At 38.0% G+C, this 18,538-nt stretch overlaps 1 protein-coding gene across 14 annotated transcripts in view; it reads left to right on the top strand.

The window, feature by feature from the left end:
- The window catches only part of Ppp1r12a (protein phosphatase 1 regulatory subunit 12A), a 109,342-nt gene that overhangs the window by 78,578 nt on the left and 12,226 nt on the right, over window positions 1–18,538 (top strand). For 3 of the 14 annotated variants that reach the window (XM_076553869.1, XM_076553870.1, XM_042263367.2), the window contains exons 10-21: window positions 1,225–1,338; window positions 1,708–1,923; window positions 3,111–3,205; window positions 3,501–3,605; window positions 4,492–4,659; window positions 5,054–5,230; window positions 10,770–10,860; window positions 11,926–12,126; window positions 12,336–12,510; window positions 13,693–13,817; window positions 15,414–15,479; window positions 18,049–18,065. In XM_076553869.1, coding sequence (XP_076409984.1) covers window positions 1,225–1,338; window positions 1,708–1,923; window positions 3,111–3,205; window positions 3,501–3,605; window positions 4,492–4,659; window positions 5,054–5,230; window positions 10,770–10,860; window positions 11,926–12,126; window positions 12,336–12,510; window positions 13,693–13,817; window positions 15,414–15,479; window positions 18,049–18,065 — 1,550 coding nt within the window. The remainder of the gene's footprint in view (window positions 1–1,224; window positions 1,339–1,707; window positions 1,924–3,110; window positions 3,206–3,500; window positions 3,606–4,491; window positions 4,660–5,053; window positions 5,231–10,769; window positions 10,861–11,925; window positions 12,127–12,335; window positions 12,511–13,692; window positions 13,818–15,413; window positions 15,480–18,048; window positions 18,066–18,538) is intronic. The other 11 variants (XM_042263370.2, XM_076553872.1, XM_042263368.2 and 8 more) reach the window with 10 other exon arrangements.

Genomic DNA, 18,538 nt, shown 5'->3' on the forward strand with positions numbered 1-18,538 from the left:
GTGCATAGAATATCACCAAAGTCTCAGGCTTGGTGTGCGTGTGTACATGCATTTGTAGCCAGGCATGGTGGCATATTCTTAGAATCCCAGCCCTAGAGAGTCTGAGACAGAAGGGTTGCCAGGTCAGAGTCAGCCTGGATTGCATCCTGGGACACTGTCGAGGAAGAAAGGGAAAAGGGCAGGCTAGCTAGTTACTGCTTTTTTCATTTATGAAGTATTTAGGTGCAGATAAGATCTTGGCAGCTTGTGTAGTGTCCAGGAGATGTTACTGTATTTCTCCTTAGAGTTCTCGTTTCTTTGTTTCATATCCTGAAGTAATTCATTGTGCATTTGGAGAAGTGTGAACTAACTAGACTGTTGATGAAAATTAATTACAAGATGTACCAGAAGAATGTTTCATTCATTTTACATACCAACTACAGATCCCCTTCTTATCCCTTCTCCCGCTATTTGCCCACCCACCCACCCCCACCTCCAGAAGGGTAAGTTTTCCTATGGGGGACAGTTAATCCTGTGCCAGAAGAATTTTAAAGAACTGGTCTGCCAGCATCTTGTCACTGTAACTAAAGCTCTGTTAACCTGCAGATTTTAGGAAATTTTGACCATGGATAAAAGATATTTTTCTTTTTAATTAACAATACCTTGTTATATTTAGTTGTTATATTCTCCTCTCTGCACATTGATGATTAAAATTCTCGAATTGATAAGATGAAGTTAATATCAGTGAAACTATTTAAGGATAACTAATATATTTTTTGTATTGCTGAAAAACCCTGGAAGTAGAGTAATTATGCATAAAAATAGTTTTTAACTAAAATGTTGATATTAATGTTGATTAGGAAAATTAAACAGTAAATTTAAAGTTATGATATTTAAAATATTATTGAACTAAATGTGCTTAGAAAAATGTTTACCTAGTGTGTATAAATCACTGAACAAAATTCACATGCAGTAATTGGTTCACTAATATGCTGTGTTGCTCTGTATGCCATTAGCTGGTTTGGAATTTTCTTTATTAGAGTCTTCCCAATTACCTCTTGCTGAAGCTAGAATTGGTTTTAGTGGCTTTCAAAGGTTAGACCATCGCACAGTTACTGGGCATTAGTTTATTATAAAGTTGAAATGTAGGGGAAAGTGTTGTCGTTGTTTCCTTTTAACTTCCCTTTTCTGTTTTCATGCTTTCAGTCTAGATCTCTTGACCTGTCTTATTTTAATTGGCTTTAGTTTGATTTCATTGCTTCTCTCATGCCTGTGGAGTCAGTAGACCCTGCATCCTGGAGGCAGGGCTTGCGCAAAACTGGCATTGTGCTGGTGCCCAGTAAGGGCGAAAAATCCATGGTGAGGCACTTCTATGTGCAAGAATGTATACTGGGTTACAACATAACAAGCTTCGTATGAGTGTGGTTCCAAAGATGCATGGTTTAAGTTCTTACGGTGTGCTCATCGTTCATTCTGTATCTGCATCTTAATTTTCTGTGTGATATGAAGTGTGTAGTGTGTTTTTGTAAAGCTAACCTCTGGAAAGGTGGTCTGTTTACTCCTTAAGGTTTAGATTTTTAAATTTTTGCCTTAAGACATTAACCTTAGTAAATGTGTTTTCTCCTGAAACTGCCACTTAAAGTTTTAGACATTATCTAAAAACTAATTATTTCCAAACTAAGGACTGGTTTTGATAACTTGTTTTTATCTTTCATGAAATGAAAACAGTTTCCAACTTCAACTACAAAAATTTCTCCCAAAGAAGAAGAAAGAAAGGATGAGTCTCCTGCGTCGTGGAGGTTAGGACTTAGAAAGACAGGCAGTTACGGTGCACTGGCTGAAATCACCGCATCGAAAGAGGCCCAGAAGGAGAAAGACACTGCAGGTGTGATACGGTCAGCTTCAAGTCCGAGGCTTTCCTCCTCTTTGGATAATAAAGAAAAGGTAATCTGTCGCATAATCTGGGTTCAATCAACTTGAACTGCTTTCCCAGGAACAAAGTCTGCAGGTCGGATAAATTTTCTACTAGGCATCATTAGATCCTAGATATCAACTTAGAGATTTATTTATTTATTTGATTTGATATGCATGTGTATTTTGCCTATGTCTATGTGTGTGCATCACATAAGTGTGATACAGAAGTCAGAAGAGGATGTTGGATTACCTGGGACTGAAGTGAAATATGGTTGTAGATCAGCATGTGTGGGTGCTAGGAACCAAACCCAGGTCCTTTGCAAAAGCATCGAGTACTATTAACCACTTAGCCATCTCTCCAGCCCCCCAAATCCTACTTCTTATAATAGAATGTATTAGGGAATGAGTAGGTTTGTTGATTTATTATTGAATACGTTTTCTGGAGTTAAGGAATTGAAATTTTTCTAGTATGTGATCATGATCAAGTTACTTTCATCTATTATCTGCAATTGCTAGGTCAACTTTCTGATCTGATACAAATATCTGCCTTAATAAGCAATTTTAATTACATTTTGAAAGACAGTATTTATATTGCATCAAATGGGCACCTCAAAATTGTTTTCTTACTGTGATTGGACTTTTTAGGCTTTTTGGTTGTTTTTTTTTAATACAGTTTTTTTTCTCTGAGTGTTACTTTATGTTAGACATTCTAATATAAATTTCTTTTCCACTCACTTTAATGTTTTTTGCTTTTTTATAACTTTATTACCCATTTTTTCCCCAAGTATACTTGGCACTGTGTCAATGTCAATGTCTTAATATTTTAATCATGTATTGTAGTTGTAAACAGCTCATACAACATAAGTGACTCCTTGTTGAACTGTATTTGAACCTTACTTCTTCAAAAGAAATAATAACGTATTACACTACCTTTAGCTTTATAGAAATCTAAAAAAGTCATTAATAGGGATTTTTCTTCCTTTTTTATAGTAAATTATTGTCTAATTTTAATCTAAGGAAAATGAAAAGAAAACTGGTTGAGCCAGCTATTCCTTTTGTAGTACCTGATTGGTTTGTATCAGTTCTAAAGTTCAGGAATTAAACTGTGAAAATACTGAACGGTAAATTATGTGGTCATATAAGCACACATTATTGAAAACCTTTTCTTAATATTTTCAACACACAATTTTTTCATGCATGGTTTTTCCTGTTGTCAGGAGAAAGATAGTAAAGGAACAAGACTTGCATATGTCGCGCCTACCATCCCGAGGAGACTAGCCAGTACATCTGACATTGAAGAGAAAGAGAACAGGTACGTGGAGTAGGGATGATGGTTTTATGCATTCCCTAAGGAACCTTTATTATCTACCATTGGTGTTAGTGAGAGGACTGTAACTATGTGGGATGGGGGTTTCAGGAAGAGATAAGACAGCGTCCTGGCAGAACACTGGCTGCACAGTCCTGAAGTGATAAGGATGTACAGGCGTAGTGTGTTCATAAATAGTAAGGAAGGCATTGTTGCTGAGCCAGAGAAAGAGGAAAGTTGCAAAATAAGAGGACACAGTAATACAGAATCTACCAGAGTCTGAAGGATGTTCTTTTCACAGAGACTCTTCAAGTTTGCGAACAAGTAGTTCCTACACGAGAAGAAAATGGGAAGATGATCTTAAAAAAAATAGTTCAATCAATGAAGGATCCACTTACCATAGAAGGTAATAATGTAGTTTGTTAGTGGCTTCTGTGTTCTTATAAAAACAGCCCTCAATTTAACATCAGTTATGCAAATCTCTTCTTTTAACTATCGTATCTTGTTTTTTTTTTTGTGTTAAATTTTAATTTAGAAACACAGTATTTATTTAAAGATGCTATGGGCTTGCTCTAACTTATCCTCTGCATGTATATTTCATTAAACTTGGTGTATTATGAAGTATCCTCTAGATTCTAACACTTCTATGGAACTTCTTATGATTGACTAAGTCAGCTAAAATGGGTCCGTGCCATAATTGATTTAGCCATTGTCTATGATCTGGAACATTTCTGTTTGGACTAGAACTCAGAGCAATGAAAATATTTCCATTTAGAATCTTGGTGTTGCTATTTTGGAGAGCAGGAAACTTTTACTCCAGTTCTGTGCAGAAAGAAGAGAACTAAATTGAATTGAAAAAGAACTTCTTTCTCAGCTGAGAAAGGAGAAGATGTGAATACATGTTATGTAGACATGGGTCACTCCTCAGGATCTAACCCATGGCTAAAAACTTTTCTTCAGAAATGTCAGGTGCCTTATTTTCCTTAAATGAATCTATTCCACGTTTATGTTAGGACCAGCCTGGCATGACCATATGATCTAGCATATTCTAAAAATGTGCAATATTGACTGTTATTGAAGGCATTTGGAGGAGGCATAAAATTCTACACTCGCAAATTGGTGAAATTAATCAGTACTCTAGCAAGTTGTAGATGCAACTCTTGGTGCTGGAGCTGGTGGTTACGATTAGGAACACAGTGTGTTTCCTGGTGTGAAATTGTGTGATGTGTACGATAGTGACTATAGACTACACATACAGACACAGCCTATAGAGAAATGACTCTTTCCTTTAGTTGCTCCTTTGGTAGAAGACAAGATGATTTGATTAGTTCTAGTGTTCCAAGCACCACGTCCACACCAACAGTTACCTCTGCAGCTGGGCTTCAGAGAAGCCTCCTTTCCAGCACAAGCACTACTGCAAAGCTTCCCCCGGGGTCTTCCTCCGCAGGCACACAGAGCAGGTGAGTCCCCGAGACATTCTGTGTTCAGGTCTCCTGTGTGCTTATGTACGTGCATGCGTTGTTGTGTAGAAGAATGTGGGCTCTGGATTTTTTTATTTACCTTGTTAAAATCATTCTGAAGCAAAAATTGGTTCCAAAACAAGCAATTGTGCATGTCTGGGGGAAAAAAAAACCAAAAACAAAAACCTAAGGTCTTGAATTGTATTGCTTAAAATAAAAATTTCTTTCTTTGACAGCTCTGGTTGAGCTTTTTGATTGCTAATTGCAAGAAGTCTCATCTTGTGTTTTTAAAAAATCCATCCCTGTTGTCACATGTTTTCAGCTTCTAGAAATGGCTTTCGTTGTTTAGCTGTTTTCCTTTTCTCTTTTTGTGTTGCTGCTTATGATGCTATAGTGCCTCAGATCGTTTGTGGGCTGAGGATAGTACTGAGAAAGAAAAGGACAGTGCTCCTACCGCAGTGACCATTCCTGTCGCTCCAACTGTTGTAAATGCTGCAGCTTCTACCCCAACCCTGACTACAACTACTGCTGGCACTGTTTCCTCCACATCGGAGGTCAGGGAGAGACGCAGGTGTGTAAAGGTCCTGACAGTATAGTTCTGCTGATATGCTTGCCCAGTTTGGGCTATTTTGTGCTCTTTGCTTGTTTGTTTTGTTGTGTTATTCTCAGAAATGGGATAAGGATATCAGTTACTTTTCTGTTGCTGTGATAAAAACACCGTGACCAAGGCAACTTCTAAAAGAGAGGGTTTGTTTGCTTTGAGTCCATGATGGCGGGGTGAAGGTAGCAGGCAGGTGTGACTAGAGCAGGGTGCTGAGGAAGCGCTGGACCGCTTCAAAATCTCAGAGCCCACCCCAATGACATGCTTCCTCCAACAAGGCCACATTTCCAAAGCCGCCTCAAGCAGCTCCACTGGTTTTGAGCCCTAGCCCTGAGGTTTAGCATTTCTGTGGTATTTGCAGCTGCATGCATACTTGTGCGTATACACACACACACACACACACACACACACACACACACACACACACACACACACACTTCTGCTTGCTTTCTTGAGATAGTCTTTCAGGGAACATGCTCTGTCTTCAAGATCTGCCTATCTCGGCCCTTCATGCTGGAGTTAGTTATAAGCGTGTGCAGCCATTCCCAGCTTTTATGTGAGAACCAAGGGTTTTAGCTCAGGCCCTCGTGCTTACATAGCAAGTATGCTTACCCAGAAGTCAGTCTTCTTCAGAACCCCCTGATAATTAATTTTTGTTTGAAAGTAGAAGAAACTAACATCAGACAGGTAGAATAGCTATGATAGAATCTAGATAGAACAGGATGACAGAAAATACTTCAGTGTAAGTGCTTATTATTTACCATAATTTTAAATGCATAGGAGTATCTTATAAGTAATTTCATATTTACACGGAACTATTATTTTAGTATGGTTACTCTCTTCCATCATTTTCCCATAGCTCTCATTTTTCTTTTAACTACAAAAAGACAAATATACTTCTGAGCTAGACATGGTGGCTCATGCCTATAATCCCAGCACCCAGGAGGCTGAGACAGAAAAGTCAAAAGATAAAAAGCCAATCTGAGCTTATATAATGATTTCCAAGCCAGTCCAGACTGTATAGTAAAACCCTATTTAAAAAAAAAAAAAAAATGTATTTACTTGGGGCTGGAGACATGACTCAGTGGTTAAGAGCACTGGCTGCTCTTCCACAGGACCCAGGTTCAATTCCAGACACCCACATGACAACTCACAACTGTCTGTAACTCCATTTCAAGGGGATCTTACACCCACACACAGAGTGTATCCAGGCAAAACACCAGTGCACATTAAATAAATAAATAAATCTTTTTTTTTAAAAGAATGTATTCACTCTAGAAAGAAGACGCTTAAATATATAATTTGGTTGACCAATTAAAATAGCATTATAAGTAAATACAATGTTTCAGTAATATCAGTAAAATAAAATTTTGTAAAATAAATCATTGGGGGCTGGAGAGATGGCTCAGGGGTTAAGAGCACTGGCTGCTCTTCCAGAGGTCTTGAGTTCAGTTTCCAGCACCCACTTGGTGGCTCATGACCATCTATAATAAGATCTGATGCCCTCTTCTGGTGTGCAGGTATATATGCAGAGCACTCATACATAAAATATAAATTTTTAATAAATCATTAGAAAAAAATCTTTAATTAAAAAAAACTTTATGTTGATTAATAGGACAGGACTTTTTGCTAATTGGAGACATACTGCACAGAAAATTAAAGTGCACAGATTTTACAAGCCTTCCAACTAGTAACTTATCTCCTTAACCTGCATATGTTAAACAATTATGAGACATTAACATCCGTGGAAATTTGGAAGTGAATTTTAAAAGAATCCAAGCTTATTGGAATAAAGGGTAGATTGAGGTTAGTGCTGTTTTCCATAAGGGTAAAATAAATAGTGACATGGGACTGGAGAGATGGCTCATTGGATGAAGTCCTCGCTACATAAGCGTGAGGAGTCGAATTCAGATCCCAAATCCACATCAGTGCCAAGGCTGTGGCGAGGGAGCTAGCCCAGTGAGCTCTAGCTGGCGAGCTCTGGGTTAATTGAGAGACCCTGCTTTGATGAGAACGTTGGAACACAAATGAGAAGGGCTGCTAATGTCAACCTCAGGCCTTCACGTGCATCCACACACATATGCACACATATATATGCATACAAACATGTTCCCCCAACATACACACAAACATAGCACACACCTACACATGAGACAGAGAATGAATGAAGTAGAGTTTCCATACAGAGCTGAAGTCAGAACTCAGCAGTCCATTTCCTACTTTGCTTACAAAGCAGCTCATGAAGATTGAAGTGATAGATGTCGCTGTCTGGCCTCTTACACTTATTCTATCTAGATAAGTTCTCACTTTAAGGAACCACGACATTTAATAGATGTGCCACACAAAAAGGAAAAAGGAAAGGAAGGGGGAAAGTTCTTTATTTAAATGATTTTGGTAAATATTTGGTACTTCCTTTACTACATTGCCATTCTTTACATGTGGCTGTCCTGGAGAGGCTATAAAATTAAACCCTTATGATACACAAGGATGTTTTTAAACTTTAATACCAGGATTGCTGAGTTTTCTTTTCCTCCTTTCAAATCCCTTGACATAGAAAATCCTGTGTAAATGTGGAAATTGGAAATATCTGTTACATATAAGTAAAAACCAGGGGATTCGGTAGTTGATAGAAAGAGCATTGTTCAACAGTGGTAAATGAGACAAACCAAGCTTAGTGTGGCAGAGAAGATGAAAGGATGTCAGGTCCCCAGTGTACTCATCAGACACAGTTCCCTGACAGTGGTACTGATGAAACCGTGTATAATAGAATCTCGAGTAAGAGTGATAGGAAATTCAAACTCGGGAAAAGTTGATAGATGTTCAGTTTATTGATTTTTTTTTTTAACCCCTGCCTCCACTTTTAGAACACATTAAAGTTTCAGGGAAAAAAAAGATTTAAAAAATTAAAATTTTGGTTTGTAAATTTAGGTCAAAACAAGTATTTTGGTGAGATTTGGTAAGAAGGAATTCTTCTGTGAATTCCTTAGTTACAGAACTACTCCTTAAGATAGATGTAGTCCTGCTGTGACAGCAGAAAGACATCCTCTAGGATTTTAGCAATGTCAAAGTGAAAACTGCCTGAATATAGGTGTTAAGAGGACAAAACAGAAGAGTTACATCTTTCTGACCAAGGTCTGACACTCAACCAGATGAAGCTACACAGTATATCCTCAAGTCAGGCTGTCTTAGTTAGGGTTGCTGTTTCTGTGACAAACACCATGACCAAAAGCAACTGGAGGAGGGAAGGGTTTCTTCCAGCTTACAACTTGTAGTCCGCTATCCAGGGAAGTTAGGTCAGGAACTCAGGGCAGCAACCTGGAGAGGAAGCTGATGCAGAAACCATGGAGGAACACTGCTGATTGGCCTACTCTCCATGGTTTGCTCAGCCTGCTTTCTCATAGCACCCAGGACCCCCCGCCCACAGTGAGCTTGGCCCTTTCACATCAATCATCAATGGAGAAAATGTACCACAGGCTTGCCCACAGCCCAGTCTGGTGGGAGCATTTTCTCAATTGAGGTTCCCTCTCCAAATGACTCTTAACTTATGTCAAGTTGACATAAAACTAGCTAGCACAGAGGCCATAAAAACAGCTTAAGTCAGAGTAATTGCTGGGGTGTAATTTTGCCTTTCTGTAACTTTGCTAAGTGCCCCCATTCAAAGGGAAAAAATGGCATTTTTGAAGTTTCCCAAGCTCCTCTCAGTTGCTGTAGTCATAGTAGAGGCAACAGGAAAGCCAGTCCTTTCACACTTGAGTCACACCATTAAGTTTACCTAACTGCGGAGATCAAAGCCACTAATTTTTGTCATCGATAGTTACTTATCTAAGAAAATGGATGCTAAGAACAGTGAGTCATATATTCTAGTTTTAGGCAGACTTCAGAAACAGTCACAAGTATGGGCAGTAATAAATACGTTCCTGTGTGTTTGAAAGGAATGGGAGCCCTCTAAAGAATTCGGGGGGGGGGGGGGGCGGGGAGCACTGTGGATGATTCCAAAGAGTTTGCGCATGTGCTGCTAGATTCTCTGAGTTTGGAGTTTTAAAAGGCTCGTAGAGGACATACAGATGCATGAAAATAATAGTCAGCTCAGGAGCTTAGTGTGCTTTAATGAAGAGTGTCCAGTTACAGAATAGAATGAATAACAATGAGACGAGTGCTAAAGCTGACAAAGAGCCCTGTTAAAAGTCTCATTTGAATCAAGATTACTCAGCCATGAACTAGGAGAGCAGAGCGGGTGGGATGAACTAAACTCTCCATAGACGATGGGAGAACTCCATAACGTTTCCAGACAGATGTGAGTTCAGTGGCAGAAGGTGTTGATGATTGAACTTCCCCAAGTAGTCCTGGTTACTAGAGGCAAGGCTTCTTCTCCTTTGCAAACTACTCAGTCCTTGTTCAAAATGTGAACAAGAATATGATTTATAGCTGGGCAGTGGTGGCGCACACCTTTAATCCCAGCACTTGGGAGGCAGAGACAAGTATATCTCTGTGAGTTCAAGGTCAGCCTGGTCTGCAGAGCAAGTTCCAGGATAGTCAGGGCTACACAGAGGAACCGTCTCCAAAACAAAACAAAAGAATATGATTTGTACTCAGAGTTAAATAACAGGAATGTAAAGAGTATCCCCATCTCAATCCATCCATTCCAACACTTACAGTAGAGACTTTAAGTCAGACATCTCCACACGTCATCTAAGAGTGACAAAGCAAAAACAGGCCAAAGGGGTGGTTTCAAGAATTTGGAGTCAAGTTTGGAAAGGAAGATGTACTTAAAAATTTTTTTAAGTGTAGAAAAGGTAACCCCCCCCTCCTTTTTTATATAGTAAAAAATGATAGAGCTTGGTCCATTAAATGGACAGTACTAATAAATGGATTTGTGGGGCCCTAGAGAAGTAACATAGAATGAGTTGTTTCTCAGAGGTTAGATTCACCCTCTCCATATCTATAAATTATCACTTTGCTAATGAAATGTTTATGCCTCTTTCAGTAGAACGAGACATAATCTTCAGTTCTCTGGTTTCTTCTTTAAAATTAAGTTACATTATTTTTTAAATTAAGCTTAAATTAATTAAATATAGCAAGGAAGAAATCAACATGCTACATTAAGTATAACTAGTTCCTGTCTAGAAAGAAATAATCATGCGCTAAAGAGCTTACTGAGTGGTTGGGAGCACTTGTTCTTCCTGGACTCGGTTCCCATCACCCACATGGCTGTTGATAGCCATCTGTAACTCTACTCCCAGAGAGATCCAGTGGCCTCTGTGGGCATCAGGCAGGCAAGTAGTACAGACATACATGAAGGCAAAACACTCGTCCACATAAAATAAAAATTAAATAAGAACAATGGTTATATTGCATTAATGAATTTCAAAGTAGGTACAGACATTTTCTCAAGATTGTTTTTTTAGCCCATTAAACATTATCCTTGCTTTTTTTAAATCACAAACATTGATAAATATTTCTATTCATAAATATTGAATCTCCAACTAACAATTTTTATTTATTACTATAGGTCATACCTCACTCCTGTTAGGGACGAAGAGTCTGAATCCCAAAGAAAAGCAAGATCTAGACAAGCAAGACAGTCTAGAAGGTCAACACAGGTATATGTAAATTGTATGACATAAAGAGCATGTGGACAAGTAATACATGACCTCTTTCTTCATTTCACTTTGCTGTGTGAATACTCAGAAAAGATAAAGGCTGCTGTAGATACCCTGCTTTTATATATAAGGTTACACTTTGGTATCACATTTATGTCCTTTGTCTTTGTGAGTGTTATTTTTAGTCCTCTATTCCTAAATTGCTTTCTGGTACAGAGTATTCATAGATGTTAAAATGAATTAGTCATATGATGATGGGGTTTTTTGGAGGGAGGGGGGTTTTTAAGACAGGATTTCTCTGTGTAGCCCTGGCTGTCCTGAAACTCACTCTGTAGACCAGGCTAGCCTCAAACTCAGAGGTCCTCCTGCCTCTACCTTATGAGTATTGAGATTAAAGGTGTGCACCACCGCTCAGTCTTATGATGCCTTATAATTGTTGGAGTCTCATGACTATGTGGAGATGACGGAGTGGAGAATAGGCCTGTGTTCGGTATAGAAAACACCAAATGGGCAAATATAAGTTCAGTGTCTCTCAGGCTAGTTACTGTGTTACTTCCTGCTCATCATTCTAATCATGATAGGTATCTTTCCTACAGTGGAGGAACCCCATAGTACGGATTCAGCTGTTTGAACCTTACCGTTACTTGCCTTTCAAAACATTGCATTTGCTTGGTCTTAAACTACTTTTTCCATTTACCTTGTTTTCAGTGGTCTAACCTGAAAACAGTACTTACTTACTGAAAATTTTGTCAAACCTTAAGTGAATGTGTGAAAATGAATACATGTAGTGTATTTTATAAATGGTGTATTATATGGATTGGCTCTTCTTCTGAAAATAGAAGTATACATTCAGATTTTTCTATCTTTTGTAGTATTTTGTTAGTTTATAAATGTAGACAGTTTCTTATCTGTGGTTATAACTTCCCTAGTTCCTATCCTTGTTGCCATTCATAAAATAAATGTGATTTGCTATATTAAAGTTACATTCCTGTTTGAGTTCTTAACTTGTATTCTTTCTAAATGAGCTTTAGCGTGTCTCACTATTTGTGCTTTTGTGGTGTGCAGGGGGTAACCCTGACTGATCTTCAGGAAGCTGAAAAAACAATAGGAAGAAGTCGTTCCACACGAACCAGAGAACAAGAAAATGAGGAGAAAGAAAAAGAGGAAAAAGAGAAACAGGATAAGGAGAAACAAGAAGAAAAGAAGGAGTCCGAAGCTTCTAGAGAAGATGACTATAAACAGAAGTACTCGAGAACGTACGATGAGGTAATGCTGTGGGCAGCACAGCTGAGTCAGATTGTCACGAGGGGTTCTTAGGGTTCTGAGTGTGCTGAGATGTGTGGCCTGATAAGCAGTGTACCACATACATGAATGGCTTGGGCATGATGAGTAGAGTGCTTGTCTTGTGAAACCAATGTTGGATCTTGCATGTCTTTGCTGTACTTAATGTTTCCAATGGGTTTAATGTTTCACAGCCTTACACACGTTACCGACCAGTATCGACCTCCAGTTCAACCACTCCATCATCTTCTTCTCTTTCTACTACTGTAAGCAGTTCACTCTATGCATCAAGTCAACTAAACAGGCCAAACAGTCTTGTAGGTATAACTTCTGCCTACTCCCGAGGATTAACGAAAGAAAGTGAAAGAGGTAAGAAAGCACTTTTTCTTTCAGGTAATCCTTTCAGCAGGTTTCCCTCATCAATAGTGCAACTAAAGAACATCTTTTTTAAGAAATTTTTTATTTATTTCACATACCAACCACAAGTCCCCCTTTTCCCTCCTCTGGCTCCCCAGACACACACACACACACACACACACACACACACACACACACACACACACACACACACACACACACACACACACCACAACCCATGCCCCCATTCCCTGCCCCTATTCCCTCCTCAGATAAGCAAGGTTTCCCCTGGGGAGTCAGCAGGGCCTGGTACATTCAGTTGAGGCAAGTCCAGGCCTCCCCCTAAGAAGAACATCTTAAACTGATTTACTGAACAGAAATAAACAATGTAATCAGTCGTGTTCCATGTGTGTCTGCATTTTCAGCACATTCAAAGGCCCCTGTATTCTTGCAGGAGGAAACAGAAGTCATGTTTATGTTGATTTGGTTTTGATGAAAGCTAGCTGTAGTCTTCAGAAGGCGAGTTTGCCCTTAGAAGGAGGTGGAGTGGCTCTGAAGTCCTAGGAGACTGTGGTGGAACAGCAGCTGATGCGGGCTCCCACCACCTATCTATCCCACCCTCTCATGTGGCTAGTTTGGGGGATGACTTGCTACCTACCACACATCAATAACTGCAGCCCTGCTCTTCCCATCAGTTCCATTCTTTCCTACTTGAAAATATTATGTAAAATATTATGTCTTCTTTTATGTTTTTACTTTGGACAGCAAGAAAGTAGAAATAATTTGTTCTCATGACCATAAGTGTGTCGTATTGGGCGATTGAAATGTATGCTTATACCAGATACACACGAGTGCTGATGAAGGCAAAACCTACTTGTAATTGGAGGAATGGAGGCCTCACAAAAGAGACTGACCTAGAATTGGGGTGTGACTTTTTTTTTTTTAACATTTATTATTTTGTATGTGCTGGGCGAGGACCTCTGTATGAGGGTAAGAATAATGGCACACCTGTGGAAGTTGGAAGACACCTTGTCAGAATCTGTTCTTTGCTTCCACTGTGTGTGTCCCCTGGTGTGGCAGCAATTGTGTTTACCCACTGAAGCATCTAGCCAGCCCTAGAATCGTTTGGACATATGCTTGTGCAAACATTGTCAGCATAAATCGCAATCATTTGGTTTATGTAATCCATAATAGAGGGAGAGAAAAAAGAAGAGGAAAAAGAAGGTGAAGATAAATCACAGGCTAAATCGATCAGAGAGCGACGGCGGCCTAGAGAGAAAAGACGGTCTACTGGAGTTTCCTTTTGGACACAACAAGATGTGAGAACCCGTTCAAACACTTGATAGTATACTTAACCTTCCCGGAAGTACTTGCTCAGATTCTTACATCCCTGAAAGTATATATGTTTTAGATCATCAGTCCAATCATTAAATTTCAAATAGTTTATAAACAGTCACCAAATGTGCGCGCGCATGCACATATATAAAACCTGAATAAATGTAGCTTCTTGGTACAGTTTTTCTGTTTTTAACATTTTTTAGTAATTTCTTCATAAAGCTGAGGTTAGTCAAATTGGGGCAACATACGTTCTAGGCAAACAAATACCTTATTGGTGAGGTACAACCTCAATCCAAAAAACCTTTTTACTGAAGTATGATGTTTATCCAGAAACATTATTAATAAATATATAGCTTGACAGCATAAAATTGACGATACAGGGGTTGGGGATTTAGCTCAGTGGTAGAGCGCTTGCCTAGCAAGCACAAGGCCCTGGGTTCCGTCCTCAGCTCTGAAATTTAAAAAAAAAAAAAAATGATGATGATACAAAGTCCCCATATTCTTTCTTTATCATCCTCGCTTTCAAAATCAACTAGTAAGCTCATTTGAGTACAGCTGTATTCTGTCTTTAAATTACATCTGTACTGTTATGTAGCAATGCTTTCATTCTATAAAATATTTGAATCTCTAAATTGTATACATTCCTCCATTGAAAAAACAGAAGGTTACTCTCGGGAGGCAAAGGCAGGTGGATCTCTGTGAGTTTGAGGCCAGCCTGGTCTACAGAGCAAGACCCAGGACAGGCACCAAAACTACACGGAGAAACCCTGTCTCAAAAATAAAAATAAAAGAAGAAGAAAAAACCACCTTCTAAAGGGAAGAAACTTTCTTCTCATAAATTTATTTATAATGTATCTTTTCAGAACTTTTATTTTCAGTTTACTTTTCCTATAAACAATGTATTCCAGTCAACTTTAAAACAAAAAACTTACCTTTTAATTTCGGAGGCTTAGTTATCTTCATTTTATTTTATATTAAAAGTATGATTACATGTAGTACAAATAATATTGGCATATACAATTTAAAATACATAAGGGGCTATGAGGACAGTATCATAGATTATAAGAACATGTTAAATGAAGTTGAATACTTTTTTAATGTTTTTACATTGTCCAATATGTCCAAATGCTTGCATGTACAATTGAGTAATCAAGGATGTATGTGGCTTTTTTGTTTGTTTTGTTTTAAGGAAACTTAGATATAATATCCACATAGAACTTAAGGTTCGTAAAAAAAGAAAGAAAGAAAGAAATTAGGAAATTACAAACTTTCCTTAAAGCAGTCCTATATCAGAAATGTAACTTACAGCTTCTGAAGTACAGACAAAAACTATTAAAAATAGATTAAAAATAAAAATAACTTTTGAAAGTTGGGAAATAATGCATAAATGATAAGGAAAAAGGGGGAAGCAAATGTATTTTGTTTCCTTTAAAATTTTTAATATTGAAAAGTTTGAACATACATAAAAGTTTCATGGTATATTCTGCAGGAATCATTTTAACTTCAAAAAGTCAAAAGTATCAAGTGTTCAGCATTTGTGTCTGTTTTTTATAACTGGATTTGACACTGTGCTTTAGAGTGAAGATAACGAGCAGGAACGGCTGTCGGATACAGAAGATGGTTCCAATAAGAAGGAGACCCAGGTAAATGGCATTATCCCGCACTGAGTGCCCTTGGAAGTTACCTTTAACCATGCTCAACTGTATTTGTTCATTCCAAATAGTTATCCCACACTCACACTGCGGTTGGTCTGAGTGATGACTGCTTCAGGTCTGGGTGGGCTGAACTGGCCTAGAGTGTTTTAGAGGTGATAGGAGGAGGGTACAGCGCCTGTCAGAATTGATCACACCTTACACTGAGTGGTACAGAGTTGAGCAAGTGAAAAAGGAAGGAGTGAAAAAGTGAAATAAAGAAGTGTAAGCATATATTGACCAAAGGAAAATACTGGAAGGTACTCTAAGTGGCAGAAATCTAGAAGTCATAAACTCAGGTTTTATTCCTGAAGTTGGCAAAGTTGTGATCTAAAGAAAATATGCCTCTGACTTTGTTACATGTTTTTAGAATTGATTTAATCATACCTTAATCACACCACGTCATCAAGGGTCTTCTGAAAAGACACCTCCCCATGGTTCAGTTGCAGCTTCCTCTTCCCCTGGCTGTTTTTACAGCTCCTCTACTGGCTGTCCAGAGTAATAAAACATGTAAAGGCTCTTTTCACATGTACTAGGTAACTGTGGACTTGCTTCTAGGTCCAAGTATACCTATTTTGACTCAAAAGATCCTTTTGATCTTTAGCTAAGTAGGTAGATAGCCGGCCAATGAGAAAATTAATACTGAGCTGAGGAGTTGAGCAGGTAAACTCGCTTGCCATGTAGGCCTGGGGACCTAAGTTTGATCCTTAGAGCCCACATTGGCAGAAGGAGAGAACCAACTCCCAAGGCTTGTCCTCAAGTATGTACCCCGAAGACACTATACAGCATCCTTTTCATCATCATCATCATCCTAAAATTTTAATTAAAAAGTACATATCAGAAGCATTAAGAAATTGTTCAGGTTTTTGACTATTATTTCCACTTCTAGATATTTATTCACAATGATGTAAATGAAGTATGTAAAGATAAATCTATAGAGAATTTAACATTGTAACATTGCTTGTAAAAGAAAACATTGAAAACAGGAAACTAAATGTATGTGCATAAGTTCCTATTGTATTTGTATGGGTATTATACTACAGAATAGTTAAGATAGTGTCTAGGGATTGGATGAATGGATGGGAAAGTGTAGACGTTTATAAACTGTAGACATTTACGTGAACTTATTACTTAAAAAGATGTAAAGGGTATTTTTATTTTGGAAAAAGTGTAACTAGAGAGCTAGGGAATGCTAAATGAAGTAAGCAAGACACAAAGGACAGATACTGTATTTGCCCTGATTCAGGTATCTAACAGTGTCAGACTCTTGAAACAGAATGTCAGATTATGCTCACCAGGACTGAGAGGAGATAGGAAGAGAGAGGTGGTTGTTTGTGTGTTGGATCTCATAGCATTGTGAGCATATGTAACACTATTTATTATACATCATTGAAATAATGTAAATTTTGATTTACAATTATTTATTAGTAAACTTTATGGAGCTTGGGGGGGTCAAAGTTTAGCTTTAAGAAATAATGGCAACACCATGATTCTTAAAGACAAATAGAATTTGAGTGATTTCTGACTGGTAGGGTCAGTGAACAAAACTGATAATAAATGTGGCATATACATATTTTAGGTGTCTGTTTTACAGAATTTAATCTTTAAATTTTAAGTCTTCTTGATAGTTAAATTTCTATAAAACTGAAGAGTTAAGTCAATAAAATAAACATATTAAGTACTAGGAACAAGGACAAAATTAATTTTGCAAAGAAAATTGAACAGACTTTAGTATTAGTAAACCCTTGTTAGTCTAAAAAAGATTAAACAGTTCTGAAGAAACACAGTAATTCTAGAACATGTAAAAGTTACAAATATCCAAACCCAAGATTCTTAACAAACCAATTCTGAATAATTATTTTACAGAAAATTGTAGATAAAGTGATAGTAGAAGGGGAGAACTAAATACCATCTCACCAAAAGAATTTACATTAATCCCAATTGATGATGATTTATCCTGTTAACCATTTCATGATAAGAAGAGTTATGGGAACTCAATGTAGCCTGCCACATGCTGGAAATAATCATATTTCTTATCGGTTAATTGCTCAATCTAGACGGAATATGAAGCTGTTTTTAGAATTTTAGATAAACTGTGCGTACACTGTTCTACAGAAACGTGATGGCCATTTGTCTGCCTCATCCTAATGTCTTCAAAAACAAGGACGGGCAAAGTGGTTGTTTTGAGGTGTCACACAGTAAACTTTCTTATGTCGTGTTCTCCTCTGAGTGATAATGAGTAATGGGTATTTTCCTTAGTCCTTTTTGTTTTTCTTAACTATTTAAATAGTAATGTATGCTCAGTTTTGCAGGAAGTCAACAGAAAATGTTTCAAAATGATATTGTATGGTTTTGTACATGCAAAAATATAGTGATTCTGTATTCTACAATTCCCTAAAAATGACCATACTAAAGTGAAAAGCATGAATAACGAATAAGTTTGGTTAATAGTGTGAACATCATTGTTGTAATGAAAGGATATTATTTAATATGCATTTTGTTTTTTGTTTTTACTTTCTAGACGGATTCTGTTTCTAGGTATGTTTAACTTTTTTCCTGATTTTTTTCTCCATTTTTACCTTTGATAAGGAATATGTTGCTGGATACTTAGGAATTTTGTTGATTTATAGTATTAAACGGGCAATAAAAATCTGTGAAACTGTAGATGACCTAGGCTGGCAGAGTGGCTGGCTCAGCTGGTGAAGGGTTTGCTGCCAAGCCTGACACCGAGTCAGTCCGGAGGACCCAGAGTGGGGTGTGCATGCGTGCTGTGGCACACGCACTCGCATACACACACACACACACACACACACACACACACACACACACACACACACACACACACACACACACGATTTTTGAAAATACATAATTTTTTAAAAATTAATTAAGATGGTGAACAGTGGTGGTGCACGCCTTGAATCCCAGCACTTGGGCAGAGGCAGATGGATCTCTGTGAGTTCGAGGCCAGCCTGGTCTACAAATCAAGTTCTAGAACAGCCAAGATTGTT

This window comes from Peromyscus maniculatus, chromosome 18, assembly GCF_049852395.1.
Source record: "Peromyscus maniculatus bairdii isolate BWxNUB_F1_BW_parent chromosome 18, HU_Pman_BW_mat_3.1, whole genome shotgun sequence".
In the NCBI taxonomy this organism is placed as follows: domain Eukaryota; kingdom Metazoa; phylum Chordata; class Mammalia; order Rodentia; family Cricetidae; genus Peromyscus; species Peromyscus maniculatus.